This window comes from Trichechus manatus, unplaced genomic scaffold, assembly GCF_000243295.1.
Source record: "Trichechus manatus latirostris isolate Lorelei unplaced genomic scaffold, TriManLat1.0 scaffold00008, whole genome shotgun sequence".
Taxonomy (NCBI): domain Eukaryota; kingdom Metazoa; phylum Chordata; class Mammalia; order Sirenia; family Trichechidae; genus Trichechus; species Trichechus manatus.
Window position 1 is genome coordinate 20,313,785 of NW_004443944.1, and position 14,006 is coordinate 20,327,790.

Consider the following 14,006-nt stretch of genomic DNA (forward strand, 5'->3'; position numbering starts at 1 on the left):
ATCAGTTCTTGATCATATGCTACCTCCTGAAATGGTTCAATGTCGACCAATTCTCTTTGGTACAGTGACTCTGTGTATTCCTTCCATCTTCTTTGGATGCGTCCTGCATCGTTTAATATTTTCCCCATAGAATCCTTCCATATTGCAACTCGAGGCTTGAATTTTTTCTTCAGTTTTTCAGCTTGAGAAATGTTGAGTGTGTTCTTCCCTTCTGATTTTCTATCTCCAGGTCTTTGCTCATTTCATTATAATACTTTACTTTGTCTTCTGGAGCTGCCCTTTGAAATCTTCTGTTCAGCTCTTTGATTTCATCATTTCTTCCTTTTGCTTTAGCAATTCTACATTCAAGAGCAAGTTTCAGAGTCTCTTCTGACATCCATTTTGGTCTTTTCTTTCTTTCTTGTCCTTTTAATGACCTCTTGTTTTCTTCATGTATGATGTCCTTGATGACATTCCACAACTCGTCTGGTCTTCAGTCATTAGTGTTCAATGCATCAAATCTATTCTTGAGATGGTCTCTAAATTCAGGTGTGATATACTCAAGGCTGTACTTTGGCTCTCGTGGACTTGTTCTCATTTTCTTCAACTTCAACTTGAACTTGCATACGAGCAACCGGTGGGCTGTTCCATGGTTGGCCCCTGGCCTTATTCTGACTGATGATATTGAGCTTTTTCATCATCTTTTCCCATAGATTTAGTCAGTTTGACTCCCATGTATCCATCTGGTGAGGTCCACATGTATAGTTGCAGTTTATGTTCTTGAAAAAAGGTATTTGCAGTGAAGAAGCTGTTGGCCTTGCAAAATGCTGTCATGTGATCTCTGACATCGTTTCTATCACCAAGGCCATATTTTTTGACTACCAATCCTTCTTCTTTGTTTCCAACTTTTGCATTCCAATGGCCAGTAATTATCAATGCATCTTGATTGCATGTTTGATCAATTTCAGACCGCAGAAGTTGGTAAAAATCTTCAATTTCTTCAACTGTGGCATTAGTGGTTTGTGTGTAAATTTGAATAACGGTTGTATTAACTGGTCTTCCTTGTAGGCATATGGATATTATCCTATCACTGACAGCATTATACTTCAGGATAGATCTTGAAATGTCCTTTTTCACGATGAATGCAACGCCATTCCTCTTCAAGTTGTCATTCCCGGCATAGTAGACCATATGATTGCATGATTCAAAATTGCCAATACCAGTCCATTTCAACTCACTAATGCCTAGGATATCAATGTTTACACATTCCATCTCATTTTTGATGACTTCCAATTTTCCTAGATTCATAATTCGTACATTCCATGTTCCGACTATTAATGGATGTCTGCAGCTGTTTCTTCTCACTTTGAGTCGGACAATAGGATTGTCAAAGACCGACAAAAATGGAACACGGAGCCAATCCTGCAGAGTACACATTCTTTTCAAGTGTAGAAGGAAATTTACCAAAGTTGATCATATGCACGGCCATACAGCAAGTCTCAACAAATTCCGAAGGTGTGAGTCACACAGACTATGTGCCCTGGCCACAGGGGAATTAAGCTAGAAGTCAATCATAAAAAATACCATAAGCCTTCCCTGTCCTCTGTTCCTAGCTGCCCTAGGAGTTTCTCTCTGCCACATCCCTCCATGCCAGGACAAGACATTCACTGGGCACTGACTGGGGATCAGGCCTTGCTGCTGGCTGAGCAGGGCACATGGACTCAGTCTCAGGGAGGAGACAACTGCCCCTTTCTGAAGGGTGTTCCAGACTCAGCCTTTGTGGCCATCTTTGGCTGTCCCATTCATACGTACTTTAGCCTAAATACCTACAGGTCAGCCCCAGTGAATCTGCAAGGAAAAGACCTTAACCCTGACTAGTTGAGTCCACTGGCTGGATCAGTGAAAAGTTTGATTCTCAACTCGTAACGAAACTCAGCTTCAATAACTTTCAAACACATCTAGACAATAGTGGAAATGTAAAATTCATTTTACAAAGTGTTAAATCCCTATCATTACTAAGGCAGAGCCTCAGTCACCTCTGGAATCTAGTAGAATGCAGAACAGATTCCCACTGGAGTTGGTGGAGAAAGTGGTTATTTTAGGCCATCAGACTTTCAGACTAACCCTGGCCTATCCACTCCCTGTCCTGGGACCCTGGTTCCCCAACAGACGAGCTTCTCCCCTGCATCCCTGCTTCTTGGTCATTCCTATTGCTTTAGATATTGTGAGAATTTTTTTGCTGGATAAAGAATACTTTTCTTCACAAGTGCTATCCAACTTGTGAAGCTGCCAAGGAATGGAGTAATCTCTTCCCATCAGTGGACATGTCCAGGCAAAGCCAGATAACCACTTGATGGGGATGCTGAGGAAGAAGGGACCTAAAAATCAGAAAAATGCTTAAATTTAGTGATGTTCCAGGACTTATTATGGCCCACTTTATCTGATGCTGCACACTAATGGCCACCAGGTGGCGACAAAGTCATCACTGTAAAGCCTTTATTAGCCCAAAAATAAAAAAAGCAAACCGACTCATGGTAAACCCATGTGTTTCAGAGTGCAACAGTGCTCCACAAGGTTTTCAAGGGTAAGACCTCTTGGAAGCAGATGCCAAGACTTTCTTCCAATATGCCTCTGGGTGGGTTCAAACCACAAACTTTTTGGTTTGTAGCGGAATGCTTAATCATTCGAGCTTTCCCTGGAAGTACTAAAAACCTAATTGAAACAAAGCATAAACAACTAACCAAGTTCGACATGTAGGAGGGATGTGGAATTATCACTCATGAGCACAGACTGAGAATCGGGTCTTCAGAGTCACTTTCGTCACCTGTAGGACCCTGGGCACCAAATGACAGGCAAGCGTTGATGGAGGAGCTGGTTGGATCTGGAGCAGAGGGTCCTGCATCTGGGAGGAGGAAGAGGTAATCCCTGGGCTCTTGGAGGGACTGTTCTGGGCGAGTGGAGTGGATGAAGTAGGGGCTTCTGTTCTATCAAGAGGTAACACCCAACTGTCAGACCAAACACTGTTTTTGGCCAGGCCCTATGGTTACACCTATCACCCGTCTTACCCGTTTGTAGTAGTACTGTGGTGGCTTGTGTGTTGTATGCTGCTGAAAGTTACGTCACCAGTATTTCAAATATGAGAGTAGACGGAGTTCTACTCTGTCCTATAGGAGGGTCTCTATGAGTTGGAATTGACTCAATGGCAATGGGTTTGGTTTTTGGTATAGCATTTGAATTTAATATAATGAGCATGTCAGACTTTGATAATTCAAAAAAAGGACAAATATGTATTAAAACCATCTTAGATAATGGGGGAGGAACAATTTGGAAAAGAAGGGCGAGCATGGTTGCACAACTTGAAGAATGTAATCAATGTCACTGAATTGTATGCGTATAAAGTGTTGAATTGGTGTATGTTCTGCTGTGTATATTCTCAACAATAAAAATAAAATAAATTTAAAAAAAGCTAAAAACCATCTTAGAAAACAATTCCCTTAAAGGGAAGATATAAAAATGCAAATAAATATATTTATTAGTTATCTCAAAAATTATAAACAAACACCCTATACCTAAACATATATCCCCCCCAGTTTCACCGTGTTCACCTCTCCTGCCCCTCACCAAGTGAGCCTGGCCCTGCCCTCTGCCCTGCTTCCCTGTCACTTCCTCACATTTAGGAGTCATTCTTCTTCTCATTCCATTCAGGGTTCTTGGGGATTGGGACAGGGGTCCGTGAGCTCCTCACTGCCAACCCCTGCTCCTCCATCCTTGTGCTGGCCCAAACCCAGGCTTGCAACACATCTGTGGCCTCCTCCTGCACCCAGTCCCTGCCCTTCCCTCACTGAGGACACATGATCGATTTATCCTTGACCACAAAAGTACCCATGCAGGTCCCGGCTCCTATGCCAGCATCTGTATCAGCTGCATAACCACAATAAAAAAATCCATTGCCTTCGAGTCAGTTCTGATTCTTGGTGACCCCATGTGTGCAGAGTAGAACTGCTCCATAGGGTTTTCAAGGCTGTGACCTTGAAAGCAGATTGCCAGGCCTTTCTTCCTAGGCTTCTCTGGATGGGTTCCAGTAAACCTTTCAACAGTAGTGGTGGCTTAACATTTGTGCTGAGGGACTCCAGCTGCATAACAAACCACCCCAAAACTTACTGGCCTCAAATACCACTGATTCATTATTTCCCATGATTCTGCGATTCGCTGGGCAGGCGTTCTGGGCTCGGCTGATGCTGGATGATCTAGAATGGCCTCAGGAGTCTGCAGTCTCCCTGCGATGGCTGCAAGGCTTCCTGCCTCCTTCGGCAGCCTCTCCCAGAGTTCTTTGCACAGCAATTGTATAATCCCCATTGGTCAAAACAAGTCATGTGACCTACACAATGGCTCAGGCTACAGGGAGCAATGATTCATGGAGGCAATTACCAGAACAATCAGCCGCAGCCTCTGTCTTTGACCCTCTCGGCTTCACCTCAGAGCCACATTAGCCATTGTCCAGGTGCCATCTGATGTGGTCAAGAGCACTCACCTCGGCCATTTCAGCTGAACCATGCCTTTCCCACCTCTGTCCATCTCAGGGATGGACCCAGCGCCCCCTTCCTGAACTCAGAGCTCTGCACCTCAGCACCAGCACCCTCACCAGTGCCGGCTGCTGGGCCCCTTTGGAGACGGTGGTCCAAAACTCGAGTTCAAAACCACAGCTGGGTCCTCAGCACTGCCAAGCGGCAACCAGTGCACCTTCCTGGGTCAGCTCACCACCCTGTCCCCACAGTGGCCGGGGACTGTGCCAAACTTTCTCTCCTCTTCATGGATGACCTGGACCCCCATGGCACCCTCCTGCTTTATTTTTCGTCCAAGCCGCAGTGCCTCTGGTGGTACATACAGTCTGTCAGCCCTGCCTAGAATTGAAGTGCCACGAGAACCAGTTGTTTTGTTTTTTCACTGTTCCACCCTCAGCACCAGAACCACGCCTGGCTCACGGAAGGTGGTGATGGGTGCCTCTCGCCAAGTGTTTATTTAATGCATGAACCAAAGGACAACCCCACAGGGAACAGAGCTCACTGGGAGTATCCTGTGTTAACCGGCTTACAGTCACCTGCAGCTGCTCTTTACGGTGCCCTTCTTAGAGGAGCAGGGAAGTTTCCTCACGAACCTGTACGAATGGTGAGCGAGACAGTTGGGAGGATACAAAGCACCCAGCATACAGTAGGCCAGTTCACTGAAGTGTAGCCTGTGGGCCACCTGCATGTGAATCACTCAAAGGTGGTTGTTAAAAATCCCCATTTCCAGGCTCCATCCAGGTGCCTATGAGTCAGACTCCCCGGTGGGCAGGAATCGGCAGGTGATTCTGAGGCACACTGCCACCTGAGTTTGATGTGGCCACCCAGTCCCTGTCCTCACTGAGGGGCAGGGGGTCATCCATCATGGCAGGTGGGGTGGCTAGGGTTTGCCTGAGGCCAGGTCGGTGGTCCACGGCAAGAGCTAAGCAAAACCTAATGCACATCTCACCCATCCCTAGTCTCTGCCCAGCCCACCCCACTCCTTAGTCCAGCGTCCTAAGAGCTTTGCAGAGATGCCTGCTTCGTGCAGGGGCAAGAGGAACTGCTCCCAGGTTGGGGGTAGACAACCTCAGCTCCCAGCTCACTGGCCCCTCTGGGGAAGAAGGCTCCAGGGCCTCCCACCTGGGCTCTACAGGCAAGGCTGCACTCTGAGGATGAAACCCCAGGTCCCCACATCCCCGAGGGCCCTGAATGACCAGGGCCCAGGAGAAAGGTGGAGGTCAGAGCAGAACAAGGGGAAAGGCAGTTTTATTTCAAGAAAATGTACCAACAGGGGTTGAGGGGAAGAGCACCCTGGCCATACCCCTGTCCTCAGCAGGAGTCTGAGCAAAGGCCGGGCCTGACTAGGGCCTGGGAGAAGCTAATGGGGCACCCTGTGGCATTGGGGAGAGGCTGGGCAGGCCCAGGAGGTGGGCTTTGTTCTGTTAGCACCAGGATGTGGAGGCCCTGCTTCGCCTCCACCTGAGCAGTCTGGGGAAGGGCTGAAGGCAGAAGGCTCCTTGCAGCTAGATGAGGTGGTGCCTGGCCCTGCCCCAGTCACCTGAGTGTGTTCTCAAACTCACAGTCCCCTCCCCCCTGTAAACATGAGAATGGGCTTGTGACTGTCCAAGCCTCTCAGGACAAGATGAGCGTCTGTGATGTGTGGCTGGGCTTCAGACGGCCCAGGAGCTGCCGTGCTTTCTCCTGCATGAAGAGCTGGTCCCTGGTCCCCCCGCAGGCCACCATCTTCCAGGCGCTGGTCATCTGGGAGGAGGCAAGAGGGTGACTATGCAGGCAAGGAGAATGTGCTCCCAGCAAGCCCTGGGACGCCCTCTCTCTAGAAGCCAGAGGTCTGCTTGTACTTTCTCCAGCCTCCTGAGTGGCCTTGGTGATACACTCCCCCTCTCTGGGCCTACTTCCTCACTGTGAAACAAGGAGGCTGGACCAGGAGATGTGGTCATGCCTCCCCTGTGGTACCAGCTTGCACTTAAGGAGAAGCCACAGTCATGCGGACTGGTAGGGTGGGCGCCAGATGAGAGCAGCCTAGGCCAGCCCCGCCCTCCAGCAGTGACATGCATTAAGCAAACTAAATAGATAAAATGACTCAGTTACAAGGAAATCATGTTATCAGAGGGGGGTCTCTCCAGGACAGAGTCAGGGAAGTGATGTGAAGCACAAATCAATCGGGCAAATACAGCCATAGGAAGGCAGCGGGAGCAGCGTGTGCAAAGGCCCTGAGGTGAGAAGGACAGCATAGTAAAGCCCAAGGGCGATGCCACATTCATGGCCAGCACTCACGGGGGCAGGTGTTGGGAAGTGGCTTCGGGGTTTCTGGGCTGCTCCTGCCTTCTCGGGCTTGGCCTGCAGGAAGCCCTGGTTGAGCAGGCTGTTGTCCTCTTTAATACTTGACAAGGTGAGGCTGGAGGAGCTGGATGGAACGCTGGTTGGCTGAAATCAAAACCAAGTCAGACTCACGATTTTGCCACAAGCCAGGGGTCACTTAGTGAGAGGGAAAAAGCCACAAGATCACATCCTGGCACCAACACCTACTGGCTGGCTGTTTAGATATTGAGCAGGATAGTTAACTTCTCTAAGCCTCGGTTTCCTCTTGCAAATGTGGAGTTTGTTTAAAAATCAAGAGAATACTTGTAAAGCACCTATTAGAGTTTGGCCCATAGTAATTGCTCAATAAATGCTGGTTCCTCAGGCAATGTGGGGGTGCTCTCTAGTTTATTCTGGCAGCAGAAACGCCCCTAAGCAGTCAGAACAATGCCTGTATCAACTAGCAAAGCCAGCGGAGGTGGACAAGCACCTTCACACACCGCTCCAGGCTCCCTGCTCTGCTTGGCACTTTATCTTCCATCAACCAGCAAAGCCCGGCAGAGCTGCACAAGCACCTTCACACGCCGCTGCAGCCTCCCTGCTCTGCTTGGCGCTTTATCCTCTGAACAGTCTCGGGTTCAGTGTTTTTATTCTAACCAAGAAACTGAGGTGCAGGGAATCTAACAGATCCCACAGAGCAAGAGGTGCAAACCCAGGTCTGCCCGACTGCAAATCCTGTGCCCTTAAACCACGTACCATAGCTTTTTTCTTTTTGGTATTTATTTTCTGTGCCCTGAGCGATGCCAGCTGCAGATCTGGCTAAAGGACAGAAGTGTCCAGCCTGGCAGGGACCCTTGGCCAGAGTAGATTTCTCTGCAAGGACAGTGAGTGCCTGTGGTCACATCTGCAAGATCTGGTCAGGCCATCTTTAATCGTTGTCTTGTAACCCCACCACACCTCTTGGGCACCAGGCAAGCTGGGCTCACCCCTTTGCCAACTGCAAGAGGCCAACAGCATGGTATGGTTTCTGGGGGCCCCTGCTCTGCATAGGCAACAACCCTTCCTGAGGTCAGCCTGGCAGCAGCACCCAGCACAGCAAGTGCACTGGCCCAGGAGTTCAGCAAGGCGCTGGAAAGCACTCACCCTAGGGGTGATGGTGCCACCCTGCCTGGCTGGGCCTTGAGGCAAGTCAGGACCCTCTCAGAGGTCAACCCATCAGTAGAATGCAAGGAGGGATGCTGGAGCCCTAGATCCATGATTGTCAAGTGTGTTTTAGCAATGCAACTTTTGCCAAAGAGAACCTCTGTGGAAAACACATGCAAAGCTGCTCTGTTTGGAGTCAGGGCTGCGTACCCAGATCCACCCTTCCCCAGCAACCTCTCCCTGCTGAGCCCAGGGCTCCAAAAGCCCAGTCCAAGACCACCTGACCACTCCACCTCTAGGGTCCTTCCGTAATCAAACATTTCCAAAGTACAAAGAAGGCTTCCAGGGAGACCCCCAGGGACAGGAGAGCCCTCTGCAGTTCTTGGTGTGGTTGGGGCAGCTGACAGATGGCTTCTCTCAGACTCTCTTACCAAGGACATGGCCTTGGGCAGTGTGGACATCATCAGCTTCATGTCCTCGTCCACGATGTCAAGAGCCAGAGACTTTCGGACTTTCTTGATGGGGCTCCGACGCAGCTGGAGGTGGGGAGGAGGGGGTGGTTAGTTTGGCATCAGGGATTCACGTGGCCAGCATTAGCATCTGCCCCAGCCACCCTGGTCATAGAACTGGGCCCTGCTGCAGTGTTGCCTTCAAACCAGGCCCGGGCGCCAGGGGCTTGTTGCCTGGAGCATGGGTAAACTAGGAGACTTTGGCCCCGTCATGAACTCTGTGCCCAGGCGTACTGTCCTGCCGGATGCTGCAGCAGCAAGAGAGCTCACAAATGTGAACCCCCAGCCACGAGAGACTCACTGCTCACCGCCGAATGGACCAAACACAGCCTCCTAGCCTTTACCACACCTATACCAGTTGCTGTGCAGCTGATTCCGACTCATGGCAACCTCGTGTGTCAGAGTAGAACTATGCTCCATAGGGTTTTCACTGGCTGATTTCTCAGAAGTAGACTGCTAGGCCTTTCTTCTGAGGGACCTTTGGGTGGAAGCGAACCTGCAACCTTTCGGTTAGCAGCCGAGCACATTAACTGTTCGCAACTCCTTACCACACCTAACACCCCCCTAAAAACATTGAGGCAGAGAATCATCCAAGCAACATTTAAAATACCCATAGTCAAGTCACATGGAAACGTAAAGTTTCAGAGGACATACCCCCACGCCGGACTACTAAGGAATGCCCTAATCCTACCCCTGCATGTTTTATAAGCAAGAGGTCAGAGCTTAGCTCCAATACCAGGGAGGGGCCCTGGGGCCTACTGCTCCCCCAGTCCAGGAGTGTGCCCCAAACAGGTGCTGCCACGGCTCAGAACCATCTGCCACTGAGGAGAGGCCAGGGAGGGTCCCAGAGGCCCTGGTCCAGTTCTCTTCCCACACGCAGGGGAGCTGGGCATCTGCACCCGCTTTTACCTGGGGGCCCAGCCCAGTGGGTGCCTCCCACCTGACTGCCTGCCTTCCCCTCCCTGCCCTCAGTAACCCACTTTGGTCACTGAGCTGTGATAGACACTGCGGACGCTGGGTACATTCTAATCTCCCCTCCTTTTCCTCATGGAGAGCAGTCCGGGAAAAAGAGGAGCGAGAAGAAAAAGGAGACAGAATTCACCCATTACCAGGAAAGCTAGAAGAGCAGTGTTGTGGAAGGGAGGCTGGCCTTGGAGTTTGGCTTCTGTGCGGGCCTGTGGACGGTCATTCCCAGCCGCTCTGCACCTAGGTGTCCCTGACCAGTGACCCCACTGACTCACCAGCCTCGCCTTGAGCCTGCTCGTCCCCACCTCGCTCCCTGCGGCCCAGTCACACAGCCCAGTGCTCTGCTGCAGGCCGGCTCCTCCTGACTGCCCCCACCTCCACCCAGAGGATTCCTCCTGGAATCTGCCTTTGTGTCTCCTCTCTGAGCACTTAATACCATGTGTAATCAGAGAGCCATCGGCATGTTTGCCTACTGTCTGCCTCTGCCCACTGACTCCAGGAAGGAGGGACCATGTCTGGGTCTTTATCATGAGTCTAGTCACTACACCCAGCCCAGAGCCCACCACGGACGGATCCAAACACAATGTTATTGAGTAAGTGAACAGTGCGCAGGGGACAGGGATAATGTTCCAGAGACGCCAGGACTTACCTTGGTTGGTTTCATGGATAACCACTCTCGGGGAGCAAAGGTCAGGTGGCTACAGCTCCACAACTCACCCCCTTGGCTCCAAGTTTCCCTGCCAAGGCTGGCAGCAAGGGGCACCCCCTCTGCCACCCAGCCACTCACCCCCGGCTTCCTCTTCTGCTTCTCTGGCCTCACGTCATCCTCAATAATGAGCTCGATGCCGGCCTCAGAGCGCAGCACTTCCTTCAAGTCCTCCTCCAAGTGTGGGGTCTGGGGCTGTGGACAGGGGCAGGGGCCGCCCATGTGAGGCACTGCACGCAGGCTGTATGAGTGTGGACGTTGCCTGGGGTGAGCACACCCATTCTCACAGGGTTGGCAGGGCAGACCTGACCACCCTGCAGCTGTGCCTGGCAGTGCAGACGGGAAGCTGACCTCCCACGTTCATAACCATTAACTGCCCTGCCTTGGACAAGTGGACAGATGACCTCAGCTCCCTGAAGGCCTGCCTGCCGTGGGCTGGGAGCACCCTCACACCCCCTCTGTTAACCCTCAACTGCCCTGGGCCATAACTGTCATCTTCCTCAGCACCAGCAAATCAGCCTCAGTTTCCCCATCTATAACGTCAGGATAACTGCAGCTTCTCAGGGTTGTTGAAAGAATCGAACCAGATCTCAGAGGAAAAGAGCTCTATGAACTGCAAACAGGTGGATGAGCCCAAGAGAGCCTTCCACAGAGCTCGCCTGACCACACCACATACCAGGGGCTTCAGTGGTCCATATTTCTCCAGGGCGTTCTTGAACGGGGTCGGCGTGTGGGGAGTGTTGTCCATGGAGTACTTTTGATCTGGGGTCACAAACCTGCCAGGGGCCAGAGAAAATGGCTCAGAGGTGGGGTGGGGGACAGACACCAGCCACTTTGCCTTGGGCTGCCCATGACGTCTACCTCCCCTCTGCTGGGATCACTGGCCTCAGCCTCAGGGAGGAAAGGAAACCCCCAGCACATGCTCTTTTCCCATCGCTCTGCCCACCCCTCACCCACTCAGGCAGGTCTTAATCAGCGACTTTGAGGAAGGGCCACCCTCAAAAACAAAAAAGAGCAGGAAGGAGTCTAGGCACCAACTCTGAGGAGGCCAGGAGACCAAGACGGGTGAAACGATGGTGTGTCCACACTCGTACACTTGTGACTTTCCGTGAAATATGGCAGGCCCGAGGGCCACACTCAGGCACAGGGAGGGAGAGCATGTGCCACATGGGGAGCAGGTGGCAACGGTGCTGGAAAGGACGGGGAGACGTCAGGGATAAGATGATGAGCCCAACAGGTGCGCACAGCTTACTCTCTCTGTCCTCCCAAGTCCTCTAAATAATCATAGTGAGGAACCTAATCGTGGAGGGGAAGCTTTAGCAGAGAAAAACCGGGGAAAGGTGTGGTCTACAGGCAGAAAGAGTAAGAAGCTTCTATCAGATGCAGACCCACCAAGGCATGATTTCTGCTGGTGATGGAGAAGCCCGCTGAGGAAGGGGACAGAAGAGGGACCAGGGCTGGAGGTACGGGGGCCGGGCCAGCTGGCTATGGGCAAACTTCAACTCTTTTAGGAAGCAGCGAGTTTCTGTTTATGGGGATGGGAAATTTGGCAACAATCATGGGTGATGGTTGTACAACATAATCCTGTAATTGATATCACTAAATCATACATCTGAAAAATGTTGAACTGGCTAATGTTGTTACATTTATTTTTATAATAATTTTTAAAAAAGGAAAAAAAAAAACTAGCTCTGATGATAGAGACCAGACTCCACACAGAATAATGCCCCCCAACTAGAGCCACGTGGCCTTAGTCAAGTAGAAGTACAGCCAGGGTTGGCTCCCAAGGTATCGCTGGGGCAATCAGAAGGCACAGGAAAGAAATGCCCAGGTCACTTTAGGAACTGGGGGGCAGAGGCCAGCTCCTGGACATGGTACCTCTGTGGTCACCACTGCAGCCCTCCTCCAGGCTGTTGGAGATTCCATGGAGAGACAAACACTAGAATAAAGTGCAGATCATTCTTTCTTTCCTTCCTTAGGACTAAGAGATGAAACTGGGATCCACACAATCACTTCCCAAAGTCTTGTTATCTCCCCACAGGACACACAGAGGCCACGCTCTGTAGGAAGGAGGGAAGACAGATAAACACTGGTCAAATTCAAACACCACCCAGTTCCAACTAAAGAGATGAATCCGAGCCTCAGGATCAGATATCTCCATGTGACGGGGAATTTCTGCAGGAGACGAGAGAAAGCTCCAGGCTCTAACTCACAGCGTCGGCAAGAACTGAGAGTACACGTGGTTAGAAGATGAAGGAGGCAGGCTTGAAGAGGAAACACAGAAGGTTGCCTGGAGACTCGGGCAGGTGAGAAACTGCAGAAAACCCAAGTCGGTAAATCGGAAGACAGTCCCACGATGTTCCCGCAGAGTGCTAAGTAAATGGCTAAAGACACTGACTAGGACTATGAAGATGAAAGACTAACACGGAGACAGCTAGCCTATCTAGGAGGGAATTCCAAAGGCAGGAGAAAAAGGAACAGACACCAGAGAAGCGATAATTAAAGAAACAGCAGCTTGAGCGTTTTCTCAGCTCAAGATTTCAGTCTTTAGTCTGAAATGAAAACCAGGAAAGAAAATGTTAATAAGGAGATACCACACCTACATGTAGTCTGGCAAATTTCAGAGATAACTTAAAGAAAAAAAAAAAACTGACAGGATCCAGGCAGAAAAAATGATCCTCTACAAAAGAGTAACAGCCGGGTAGTATCAGACCTCACAACATAAATGCCACAAGAAAACGAAGCAGAGTCCACAGTTGGGGGTTACAGCTATTCCCCCCCTCGCCGAGATTTTTATTTCTAGTCAAGTTATTATTCGTGTTGCTGAAAAACAACAGAAGGACAGCCCGGAACTCAGAAAGCACAGCCGCACACCCGTCTTGCCTATCCCCTATCCTCTCTGAAGACAACTTTAAAAAACACTTCATCTAACCAAGAAAATAATCAAATTTTAAAATGGGGAAGCTTTGCCCTTATGTTACGAACCACAAAACCTTAGGGCTATTTGTTACTCCAGCTCCAGCTGTCCTGTCCTGACTGATACACAGTCCCTGGTGACCTCTGAACTGTCTTCTATCGTATTTCTCTACACCCAATTTACGCCAAATGTAGAGGCTTTACTTCTGTTTTTTAAACACAAAAGATGTGTTTCTACCTTGGAGCCTTTGTGGTTCACTCTGCCTGGAAGTCTTCCTTCTCAGATTTCTTCACAGCTTTGACAGGCCATCCCTGATCACTGATCTAAGAAACTCCTTGCTGTTACTCTGTGTTCCCCCAGCCTGTGTAATTTTCCACCAGAATGTCTACCACCATCTGAAATACCACATACTGACTTGTTTTTTGTTTGGTTTATTAATGAACCGTCCCTTCCAATAAACCAGAACCTCAATAAGGACAAAAAAAAAAAAAAAAAGGGGGACAATGGGATATAAAATTCAGTGGGCAATACAACTAGTAAAATTTAGAAGTAAGTCAAATTATTATTGCCTATTAAGTTTTGCAAATGTCAAAAAGAATTTTTTAAAGAGAGAACAGGAAGACCAAAAAGAGTCTTTTGTGACAATAATGTGGATTTAAAGATAAGGCATCAGATTTCCACTTCTGGCTAAGACAAAATAACGGGGACTGGATACACCCTCTCTCCTGAAATAACCAGGAACAAAAACACAATATATGAAACGAAGAGTTTCATGACACTGGACATACGGCAACGACAACAGTGATCCCAGAGAGATGGGAAACAAACGAGGTGAACTCTGACTGCCCAGCTCATTGCACTGAGACTGATTCCAGGCTACTGTGCAGGGAGGGGAAGCCCAGGAGGAGCCTGGCACACTTCTG

At 49.9% G+C, this 14,006-nt stretch overlaps 1 protein-coding gene across 2 annotated transcripts in view; it reads right to left on the reverse strand.

Annotated features, from left to right (window-relative positions):
- Nucleotides 1-6,076: 6,076 nt before the first annotated feature.
- Nucleotides 6,077-14,006, reverse strand: part of MYBL2 (MYB proto-oncogene like 2) — a 48,230-nt gene continuing 40,300 nt past the window's right edge. The window contains exons 10-14 of one of the 2 annotated variants that reach the window (XM_004370333.2): nucleotides 10,843-10,942; nucleotides 10,248-10,361; nucleotides 8,417-8,521; nucleotides 6,819-6,968; nucleotides 6,077-6,284 (exon numbers count right to left, since the gene is read on the reverse strand). In XM_004370333.2, the coding sequence (XP_004370390.1) occupies nucleotides 6,156-6,284; nucleotides 6,819-6,968; nucleotides 8,417-8,521; nucleotides 10,248-10,361; nucleotides 10,843-10,942 (598 nt within the window). In that variant the 3' untranslated portion in view covers nucleotides 6,077-6,155. The remainder of the gene's footprint in view (nucleotides 6,285-6,818; nucleotides 6,969-8,416; nucleotides 8,522-10,247; nucleotides 10,362-10,842; nucleotides 10,943-14,006) is intronic. The other variant, XM_004370334.2, reaches the window with a different exon arrangement.